General features: G+C 48.4%; 1 protein-coding gene across 1 annotated transcript; it reads right to left on the bottom strand.

The window, feature by feature from the left end:
* Positions 1-1,101: 1,101 nt before the first annotated feature.
* YWHAH (tyrosine 3-monooxygenase/tryptophan 5-monooxygenase activation protein eta) lies at positions 1,102-11,011 on the bottom strand. The gene is made up of 2 exons (XM_061141474.1): positions 10,790-11,011; positions 1,102-2,548 (listed from the first exon to the last, which is right to left on the bottom strand). Exons 1-2 carry the CDS (start codon positions 10,874-10,876, stop codon positions 1,895-1,897), a joined length of 741 nt encoding a protein of 246 aa, XP_060997457.1. The 5' UTR covers positions 10,877-11,011; the 3' UTR covers positions 1,102-1,894.
* Positions 11,012-11,546: the final 535 nt, after the last annotated feature.

Below are 11,546 nucleotides of genomic sequence, written 5' to 3' on the forward strand. Positions count from 1 at the left end.
CAAAACTTTTCATAAGACGGCTGTGAAGTGGTTGCTTTTTCTAAATCCCTTTTTGTGAGATGCATTCCTAATGTAAGAAGTTATAATGTTTGAAGTATTTTCATCAAAGCCAAGTACCTTAGCCACATAAAGCTTGTAGCTTTAAAACACGTGACCTACTAATTGAAGCAAAACTCAGTAATGATTTTTGCTAGCAATTAGGTCAACCTGAAATAGCTTCCTAAGGACTACTCATTAGCATGTGGGTCTTATCAGGATGAGAAAATAGGTTAAGTGTCCATGCTGTTCTGTGCTCCACCACAATGTAGGACCAAGGACAGAGACGGCATGGCCCCCTTCACCAGTCTAGTGTTCAGCTTCAGTCAAGAAGGCCCTAAGGGGCTTAGGGCCTTTGTGTAACTGAACCAACCCGCTCGACAAGCATATCCAGTCCCGAGTATCAGGCTGGCAGTGCCAGAAATCATAAGGGGCTGGAGTTCAAGGGTCCAGTTGGTGACACAGGGCTTCAGGAGTGGCCTGGGGTGGAGGCAGATGGCGGGGGGAGTATACTAGGGGCCAGGCCTTTCTTGTTCTTAAAACTCAGAGGGAGTTCTGTTACCCTATTTTAAAGAATACTCAGAGCTTTCTTAGTAATGATTGCTCAAGATTGTACTGGGTATCCAAGCTGTGTCCCTAACTAACATTTTATTCCACGCAGTGCAGAAAAACTATTAAGAAAAATGGTGAACATGTACCTACTTTGTGTGTTAAAAAGCAACCAATGTTCTGTGGGGTGGCTGGAGCTACACCCTCAAAGTAAAGACACAGACACAGACACCTTCCAGAGGGGCTGTGCCTCAGAAGACGCACTAGGGTCTTCCCTTTAAAGGAACCAGCAACAGGAAGAGGGGACCAGAGAGGTCATATTAGCTGGGTTCAGAGAAAACTACTTAGAATTCATGAGTCTTATGTGTATGCTGCAAAACCTGTGACGGAATCAGGAGGCACAGACTCCCTATTCCAGAAATGCTTTGGCGTTTGGAGAGATCAAATCAGAATTCAGAGCAGGGAGCTGTGACAGCTCTTCAAGAGTGAGAGAAATGAAGACCATACACGTAGAGGTAATATCCCCAAAGCAGCATTTTTATTTACCCACTGAATTCCAAAACATTTAATTAAGGAGTCTGGCATTTCATAATCACCCATCTTGATTGACATGGGCTGACACACATGGCGCTGTCAGGATACACAAGGACGATAGCCAAAGAGTTACAAAAAATAAATCCATGATTCTTAAACAATTGCAACCAAAAAAAAAAAAAAGTTACAGGTATCAAAACTTTAGATGCATTGCATTGAAAAGAAGGTTTGTGCACGTCATAATTTAAAGAGGCGAACAAGGTGCTACTGAAACCTCACGTTAAAGTTTATTATTAAGCTGATGGAAAGGAGCAAGTGGTCTCTCGTCCCGCCTTCCCTTAATGGGTTTCCATTAGCTAAGAAAGAAGAGGGAGGGGTGAATTCACTTTTGCATGCACAGATGTACTGCTTTAACAAAACACTAGCAGCTGGTTTGAAGTGGACCATTTAAATACCAACTGTAGCCTGGGTGGCTAATTCTCCTCTCTAACTTTCTGTGGCTTTCGCCTGCACTTCACCTAGACAGGCAAGCAAACGAAAATGCCTCCTTCAGAACGCACCTGTCTGCACAATCCAAAAAGGGAGCTCCTGTGGGCTCAAAGCAACCGTCAGTCCAGCAATGCCCATGAATTAATTTATCTGGAACTGCTTCCCGGGGCGGAGAGCAGGTCTGAGTAGCTGTGCTGCCGTACAGAGAGGTTGAGCACTGGATACTGAGTGAGTGTGGCGAGGAGGGACTGGTGGTGAAGGGGCGGGGTGGGGCGGGCCAAGGCGCTCAGTTGCCTTCTCCGGCTTCCTCGTCCTGCTGGTCGCTCGTCCAGAGGGTGAGGTTGTCTCGCAGCAGCTGCATGATGAGCGTGGAGTCCTTATAGGAATCCTCGTTTAGTGTGTCCAGCTCGGCTATGGCGTCGTCGAAGGCTTGTTTGGCGAGGAGGCAGGCCTGCTCGGGCGCATTCTGGATCTCGTAGTAGAACACGGAGAAGTTGAGGGCCAGGCCCAGCCGGATGGGGTGTGTGGGCTGCATGTGCTCCTTGCTGATCTCGAAGGCCTCCTTGTAGGCCGCCTCTGAGGCCTCCACCACACTGTTCTTCTTCTCGCCAGAAGCCACCTCGGCCAGGTAGCGGTAGTAGTCGCCCTTCATCTTCAGGTAGAAGACCTTGCTCTCGTACTGGAAGTCATTGCAGTTCTTGATGAGGAACTTGTCCAGCAGCGCCAGCACATCATTGCACACCGTCTCCAGCTCCTTCTCAATCTTCTCCCGGTAGGCCTTCACCTTCTCCAGCTTCTTCTCATTCCCGTCAGCCATGGTCTTCTGCTCGATGCTGCTGATGACCCTCCAGGAAGACCTCCGGGCACCAACCACATTCTTGTAGGCCACGGAGAGGAGGTTTCTGTCTTCATTGGAGAGAGGTTCATTAAGCTCGGTCACCTGCAACATCCCCAAAAGATAAACATTGAGACCCAAGTTCGAAAACCCGAGAGAGATCTTCCCTTCAATCCCGTCAACAACCCTCCTGAAAAACAGGATTATGTGGTACTTCGCTAGTGATCCCATCGTTAAGACACCATGCTCCCAATGCAGGGGGCACGGGTTTGATCCCTTGGTCAGGGGACTAAGAAGCCACATGCCTCACAATATGGATAAAAAATATCCAAAATGAAACAGGATTACAGAGAAGCCACTCAAGAAAAACCAATTGGACAAGGACCCTATCTCAAGGGAGACTGAAGTCTAACAGAAGAGACAGACACCAATTCAAAAACACTAGAAGAACTTCGAGAGATTCATAATTCAAGCAGGCCTTGTGCCAAGTTCTTAAAAAGTGAAACAAGCAATTGTCTATCACCACTTCCCTCCTCAATAAATCCCAGACAAAATATAAACACCCTCCCTCTTCTAGCTTCCCCCATTTCCCAATCCCCAGGACTCTTCCTCTTCTGCTACAAGCCCTTAGCCAGGGATGGTCTCCCCCTCTGCCCAGTCCATCAACCCAACCACACTTCATTCTCCACAGTGTCTTCAGCTGTAAGCCTCCCCGACATTCCCCAGGAGGGTTGCCCACAAGCTGGGCTCCTCGGTACCATCACACAGATAGGAATGGTGTCCACACAGGTCTGAAGTAATCCCCTATTCTCTACTCATCCACATTCCCAGGTCCTTCAACACCTGGAACCCCACTGGTGTTCTCCAAGGACTGCCTTTAGACACTCACATACTCATATCGCCTTACTACAAGTATAAAAAGATTTTATATTTTCCTGATAATTTGGCCTTTTATGGAAGCAACCCATATAAATCAAAATTCTATCTCAAATACTATGACAAATCTCAGAATGCCTGAATCCTTTAGAATGACACTTTTCTAGGACAATACTGCATAAAACAAAATGTGATGCAAGAACAGAATTGAGAAAGCTCCTCAGATCTTCCAGTAAGCAAATCCCAACTAAGGCTGCTTGATATTAAAGTGCAAACGACATCCATAAGGAGTCACTATATAATATACTTCATCCTGTGACCAATAAAACTGCTTTTGTTGGACTATTGCAAAGACACCTCAAGATATGTCCCCAGAGTATATCATTAAAATTGAGTGCATACCTGAAATATTTATATATCACAGAGTGTTTGTACAAGAGGCAGTATCATTATTCAGAAAAACCCTAAGACATCTGGAACATAGCCTGAGCTAGTTGTGTGACCTTCAACAGAACACAACTTTTCTGGGCATCAAAAGTCAAATTAGTGAAGCCAGCCCAAACAACCTCCAAGGATTTCTTCAGCTCTAAAACCCTAGGATTCTGTTTTTCCTGAGCAATAATAACAGGTGTGGTTAAGGCCTGAGGTCAGTACTATAATGTGTGGGTCTATCTGTGGGTCCCAGGAATCCACAGGTCTGATCCCTTCTCCATCCAGAATAAACCGCCAAAAAAGGCTACTGGGCAATATTTGTAATGACACCTTCACAAGAAACACTACTGCCTAGGAGTGTCAGTGTTTATGTAACAATCACCTGGTCGCCTGCCAGTCTGAATGAATCACTATGGGCATCAGCTGAGTGTGACTAACAGCTAAACAAGCATTGTTCTCAGAACCCCAGCCAGGGCCTAACTAGGAAACAACTGCATATGTTTAAATATAGTGTTTTTTAATACTCCTGGATTACAACTTGGCTAACAAAAGGAAACTTATGGGAGGAAGATAGCTTTATTACTTGATCAGATAACTAAAGAAAAGTGGGCGTTTTCCCCAGACTGGAAAATTATAGACTGAAGCGAAATCCGATGGCCTGTTGTAAAACAAGATTTACAGCCAGTCTTGGCTATTGATACTTATTGCAAATAACCTTCGCTAATGTTTGTTAGTGCGAATTCTCAACACTTCAACTTCCAAAATACAGGAGCCAGGATACTTAAAGACAAGTCTGGTCACCCACTAAGAGGGGTAGATCCTGAGGGCAACGCAATGCAGGGCAGGAAAGTAGGAACTGCTGGTCCCAACCAACCCTCAGATGAGCCAGGCAGGACAGCCACCTGCGGATTCAGCAGAGAGGACTTCCTGCATCTCTAGGATGCAGGATCACAAGTTTCCAAACAGCTAATCAGGAGCAGAAAGACTAGATACGGAATTCTCAAGACAGAAGAGACCTAGACAAGGATTCTCAACCTTCTTTCTCCTCCAATGTTGGTTCCAACACTCTCATGTCCATCATGAGATGTCCACTGGGCCAGCTGTGCCCAGTGCAGCGCCCCCCCGCCCCCCCTGCCGACACTAAGTCTTCACATGGCCACGCCAGCTTTGAGGGACTCCCCCACCTCTGCTCACAGCCCCTCTGTCTGGTTCTCCTGCCCCACTCCTCACCCCAAGTAATCCTACTTAGATGCTTCCTGAAAACCTTGAGATTGTTGAATCTTTCCCATTTGGGAAGGAACTCCTCCCATCTCCTTTGAGGACTGGCCTCCCTGCCAGTCATTCCGCTCATGTGTGTCCTCACCAGGGAGCCTCTGGCTGCACCAGCTCCCTTCACCCTTCTCTGCTCTGGACCACATGGCATTTCTGAAAGCATCAAATGACCTGGTCAGTTATGAATTTATTTATCTTCTTGTGACACCATTGGCTTATTCAACAATCCCCAAGGGCCTCCTCCCACTAACTCAAAGGGCAATAAGCTATGTGTTTGTGAGTAAAAATAGATCTGCTGCCAAAAATAGCACATGAACTATTTGGGAAAACTTAAAGTTCTCAATCTGGGAAACATCCAACCTCAAAAGTAACACTGAACAAACAAATGAAAAAAAAAAAAATCACCCCTGAGCTGCCAGACCACATGGCTCAAGCTGAGGTTTAGATACTCCTCCTCCCGAGAAGCCTTCTCATCCTTCATGGCCACACACACACACACACATACACACACACACTCCTACCACTCCACACATTACAGCCACCCACACCCGCATGCTACCAACAAGCTTGCTTTTGATATAGAAGTTTACAACAGAGAAAAAAAAAATCCTCAAGAACAATTACATAAACATAACCACATGATAGTCTTTAAGCTTCTTTGGCAGAACCCTATATAGATTTTTAAAAAAGAAAAGTCACCTTGAAGAATGAAAACTTTTTTTTTTGGTTGATTCTTTCCCAAGTTAATGCCCCCCCAAAGTGAGGATTCTGCCTGATACCCCACTGGCAAGGCACCCATCATTGGTCTCCACTTGCCCTAACCTGGAAAGACCACCTTCTGTCCTCACCAGCGAGAAGCTGCAGATTCTGCAAGGCCAGGAAGGGACCTGGCTTTGAGCTCACAGCAGGTGAGTTCGGGTAGTGACTGTTCCCTCTAAGCTCACTACCGATCAAAATAGCTACCCTTGTATCGTTAAGAAACCACCTTTGTCTTGCTCTGGGCTTAAGTAGACATTTTCACGGGCCGTGACTGGCATTAAACACAACCCCATCTCAACAGGGTCACTGCACACTACTGCCCTGAGGCACTAGCTCCGAAGTCTTCAGAAGCTGAGCGGGTTCCAACCACAGGGAAGTGCCAAAACCCACCACTAAGGAGGGGACGCCACTGCAGGGTGAGGAGCAGGAGGGGCAGTTTCAACTGGCTTCGACCTGGACACTTGGAAGAATCTGACCAACCTAAACACTGAAACTTGGGGGGGTCTCTAGGCTTGTAAAATATACTAAACACAATATGGAGAAACAATCTCTTAAAACTATAATTTAACAGTCTTGCACTTCTCAATTCATAACAGGAACTCAAAATAATACTTTTGCTTCCTAAGCTAAAAAAAACCCAAAACAAAACTGGTCTTTAAGAGACCAAGCACAATCCAGATGTGAGTCTGCCTATGTGAGACCAAGCATAATCCAGTTATGTTCCCCTGCTGTAGCTAAGACCCATAAGTGGCAGATTCTGTCTTTAATTAAACTTGGCATAAATGACTTATTTCTAATAGAGGGAATTATTTGTTCAATAAGCCCACTTATGTGACTGGCTCAGAACTTAAGTCACCAATGATGACAATGGCTAACGGATGAGAAAGTATAGGAGAAAGAAACTTGATCCCTCAGCCTCATGGGGCATCATCACTGGGTTAAAGGGACAGCTCTAAACTTGAAAGCCGCAATCTTCACTTTACAGCTCGACCTTGAGAAAATTCATCTCTTCAAATCTCATTTGTAAAATGTAGTAACAGGATCCATCCAGAGTTGTTCTCAAGAGTAAATGAGAACATACACATGGAATCAAAGCCACCATTTACTGAGTGCCTAATAGGTAAAATGGTAAATTAAATAAACCTGATGAACTATAACATAGAACACAAACTTGGGTTATCCCCCCGTCATTATTTCCGAAAAAGTGTGACACTGAAGTCTTATCACTAATATCAAGTTCCAGACAAAGATGAGAAAATACATTTTTGGTTTCTTTAAAGGAATGGTGGGGTTTTTGACAGCGGGAGCTCTTTTGGGGATAATTTAGGAACCCCAAATCCAGATGGGGACAGCTCATGTCAATGCAGCAAAGCTATGTAAACTGCTCACCAAGTGAATGTCTTTTAACTGAGAATATTGCAGGACTAATGCAGAGCCCTCTTCCTTCCTCAGCCATTAAGACAAAGTGATACTTACACTGGCAACACGGCTTGCTGGTTCACATACATTTCAAGTGGTAGTACCAGTGTGGCTGTATGATGCCACACTGGTCAGTTCTGGTCCACCTCAGAATCATCCTTAGTTTCCATATCTGCAACATGGGTTAAGTCCCAGCCTAGGACGCTCAGCTGTGCTCTCCTTTCACAGAGCACTTGCTCACTCCCTACTTCCTGAGATCTTACACCTATTGGAATTAACAGCCTTTGGCCACCAGGCTGGACCTCAAAAGCTGCAGCTTTGTTGCCTGCACTTAAGATTTCTACAGATAGCCTTCAAGTACTTCAGGTGTATTTCTCTCCGTCCTTTGTCGATGACTGTGCAACAATATTAGAACACACCATGCCATCCCAAATAATTTTGACATTTTGTAACTTCATGATTGCCACCTATGTTTCAGTATGGATGACTAAGGGTAATGACATGACTGAATGATGTCTATCCATGAGTATTCACTAGAAATCTATCTGATTAGTTACTCTTTCCTTAGATCACTTAGTTTTATGCACTAATACTTTTATCCCACACTATGGGTCTATCTCATAGTTCTCAGGAGAAACTAGGCTCATTTTATGGAGGTGATGAATTGTATAAGGTCATTCCAAGACTGGTCTGAAAAGGACTTGGGTTCCAGAATCTTTCACAACTTTTCTTTCCACTATTCCACTCTATGTAAGCAGCTAGACGTGAGATGAACTGGAAGACACACCTTTATTTAACTTCAAAAACATTTCTTGCCTCTTCAAATTGGGGGATGAGGCAGGGAACTTCAGCTCTCAATTGATGTGAATAAACACGTTTGTTTTCAACATGCGTGATTTTCAGGCCTTACCGACACCATCCTCCAGGTGATGCTGGGAGCATAAGGAACATCAGTCATTACAGGCAGGCAATATTATTAGGTACCATTTAGACGATAAAGGAAACAGAAAACAAGTTAGAAAAATGAAAGCTAAAAACCCACTTGACAGTAATACCAACATAACTAGTTTTGCACTTCAGAGGACCAAGAGACAAGAGATTGTGAGCTTCAAGGTCACAGACTGGCTGCATCAGAGCATTCCCTCACTCAGGTGCTTTATAGCAGTCTACTTACCTGCCCTGAAGAAAACCCCCATAAACCTAGAGAGTTAACAGAATCCCAAATCTTCCCAAAAGCTGTATTTTAGGCCTAGGATATCAGTGAAATAGGGACTAAGCCTTCAAAAAACATTAAAAATTTAACGTTCAAACGTCAACTTAGGTAAAATGTGAGAAAGTTTTCCACTGACCTTGCTGAGTCCTTTCCAATAAATATATCCGTTAATTTAGATGAGAAAAAAAATTTCTTTAATAGAAGAAACAGGCATATTGACCAAAAAAGTTCTCGTTTTAATAGCAGTTACCTTGAGGGAATGATTCTCACAATTCTGAGATGACATAATTAGAGTTTGGATTGAATTTTCAGGAGCCTACCCAACCCGAGCCTATCCAACCCACCAATCATCTCTGATACCGATGTTATGTTTCCAATACACGTTTGCAAAATCCTACCTTAATGTCTCAGAGAAAATCTGTGGCCACAAGTAGGAAGCTACAGGAAAGCATTTTTCAAGCCTGCTTACAAAGAGCAGAAAACCAATTATTTTTTCTCTGCACACTCTATTCCTTTCCTGTTACATCTCTGCACTCTCTCCTTACTTCTCATTTCAAATTTCCTGTTTCCCACAGTTCCACAACTGCCTTCTAGTCATTTTCCTTTAATCTCACTCACTTTGTTTCCAGCCCGCCCTTTAGTCCCCAGAAGGCTTCTAACACCGCAGTCTTCAGGTCCCACTGGCAGGACAGGTGAGGGCTGTCCTCACTAAAGTGTCCAGAGAGTGGTCTCAACCTGCACAACCCCGGGGCTCAGTGACGAGGGAGAAGAGGCGCACTGTAGTGTGACGTGCTGAGTGGACAGGAGTGGCTTTATCCCAAAGATTAAGCTCAGGGCCCCTTGCGAGGAAATGCACTCATAGTTAGTCTTATTTCTGTAAAATCTGCTAAATTATTAAATCTTTTTTTTTTTTTCCTTATGAAACCCTCAGAATTACATAGACTTCAGGTTCCAAACCTACATCGTGCCTCACCTGGATGAAAAGCTCCTTCTTATCTAGCCCATAACACCCTGCTTGGGCTCAACTGGAGATAACCAATGAGTCAACAAATAGGCGGTGGTGATGGTGGTTTCCAGACACCTGGTTCAAGGTATGAGGTGGAGAACATGGGAAAGATAGTGCTTCAAGTACCCTTCTCACCTGGATGATCCTAAATTTGGACCCCAACAACAGATTTCACAACAGCAGATTTTGTATTAATAACAAAAATCTTAAAAGGAGCTTTTCACATGACTCTGAAATTTTAGGGAGCTACTGTATTTGAGGATTTTTCAGTACCAAATCTCCTCCCAAGGCACGAAAAAAGGGCAAAGGAGCTAAATAACCCGGGACAGTCATTCTTGAACTTAAACCCACTGGCCCTTGCCTTGAGGGATGGGTCAAGGGCAGCTCTGAGGCCCACCCCCCACCCCACCCCGAGTATCTGAGTCTGCAGGTCTAGGGTGGGGCCCCAGCGGATCCGCCGCCCCCCCCCCGTCTCAGGAGGTTGTGCGCTGGGTGAACAGGGCAGGTTGCCGACTGAGGCTCTAGCCCTGTGACCTTGACGCAGAGAGAATTATCATTTAGAGAAGACGTGAAACACTACGAGGAGACAGAGCAGTGAGAGGGTCGCTGGAACTCTAGGTCTCAGACACGCAGGTGGTGTCTAATCCAAGGCACTGGCCAGGGTGTGGCCGGCCACGATTCCTTCCCCGGAAATGGAGCTGCAGGCGGGTCTCCGAGGATCTCAAGAGGGCAAAGGCACATGGGTTCGGCTCGCCCAGGAGTCGCAACCCGTTTGGGGTTCCAGGCAGACGGGCGCAGCATCCGACATGGGAGGGGGCCCCACGCCCTCGCCTGACTGCAGGGTAGGGGTCTCGGCACACAAAGCGGACCCCGGACGTGGGAGGATGGAACTAGAGCGGTTCCGGTGAGCAGAAAGAAAGCGCATCGGGATTACACCGACTTCGGGTCGTGGCATCGGAAACCAGTGGAGACAGGGCGCCACTCACTAGGTGATTCTTTATTACAAGTTCGGGTGTGTGGAGGAAAGCGAGAGGGGGTGCCCCAGCCTGGCGGAACGGGCCGGAGGAGGAATGCGGCTCCCCCACGCTCCCCCGGGCACCCTCCCCCATTCGGGGCTCCAAGCTGGGATGCCGCGCCCCCCATCCGCCCGCGGGGTCCACGCTGCGCCCCCTCCCCGGAGACCCCACCCCGCCCGGCCGCAAGAAATGGCGGGACGCGCGGCGGGCGCGGGAAGCGAGGGCTATGGGCCGGCGGCCGCGCCCAGTCGGGCGGCGGGCTCGCCCCGGGCCCGAAGGGGCTGCAGCCAGGCCGCCCACCCCTCCCCTACACCGGGCCCCCGACCGACCACCCGGGCTCCCGGCGCGCTCACCGCCTTCATGGCGGAGGCCATGTCGTCGTAGCGCTCCGCCTGCTCGGCCAGCCGCGCCCGCTGCAGCAGCTGCTCGCGGTCCCCCATGTCGCTGAGCCCGGCCTCGCCTCGCTTCCCGCTCCGCTCGCTCGCCGGCGCGTCCTCTCCGGTCGCCGCGGAGGCCGCCGCCGCGCACGCGCACTGGCTTGCCGGCCGGCCGAGGCTGCAGGCAGCAAGCAGCGCCTCTCGCCCTCTCGCTGGCTCGCCCCGCGCTCTGTGGCTCGCGCCGCGGACGCCGCCGAGGGAGGACAGGCGGCCGCGCGGGGGGCGGGGGATGGGAGGACGGCAGGACGCCTGCGCAGTGGGAGCGGCCGGGCCGGGAGGCGCGGAGTGGCGCGAGTGGGAGGGGGGGAAGGGCGGCCCGGCCCTAACGGTCTATTTCAAGGTGACGTCACCTTCTATAAATAGCTGCGGCCACCGCCCCGCCCCAGAGTCGCGCAGGCGCCGTGCGAGTGCTGCATTTTACCGCCGCAGAGGTGGAGGTGCGCGAGGGGAGACCTGGGGTGGGGCTTGCGGAGCCGGGCAGCGGAGCGCGGTAACGGAGGCCCCGCAGGCCGCGCACTGTCACGGCCCCATCCAGGAAGGAGGCTCTGAGTTCAGGATAGACGTCTGGCTTGAGGAGGGACCCAAAAGCAAATACACTTAGTGCTTGGGAGAGCCAGGAGGCCGCGTGCCCGAGGGGCGGGCGGACCCGACTCGCGCCCGCCCAGCCTGGCCG

This window comes from Dama dama, chromosome 5, assembly GCF_033118175.1.
Source record: "Dama dama isolate Ldn47 chromosome 5, ASM3311817v1, whole genome shotgun sequence".
Taxonomy (NCBI): domain Eukaryota; kingdom Metazoa; phylum Chordata; class Mammalia; order Artiodactyla; family Cervidae; genus Dama; species Dama dama.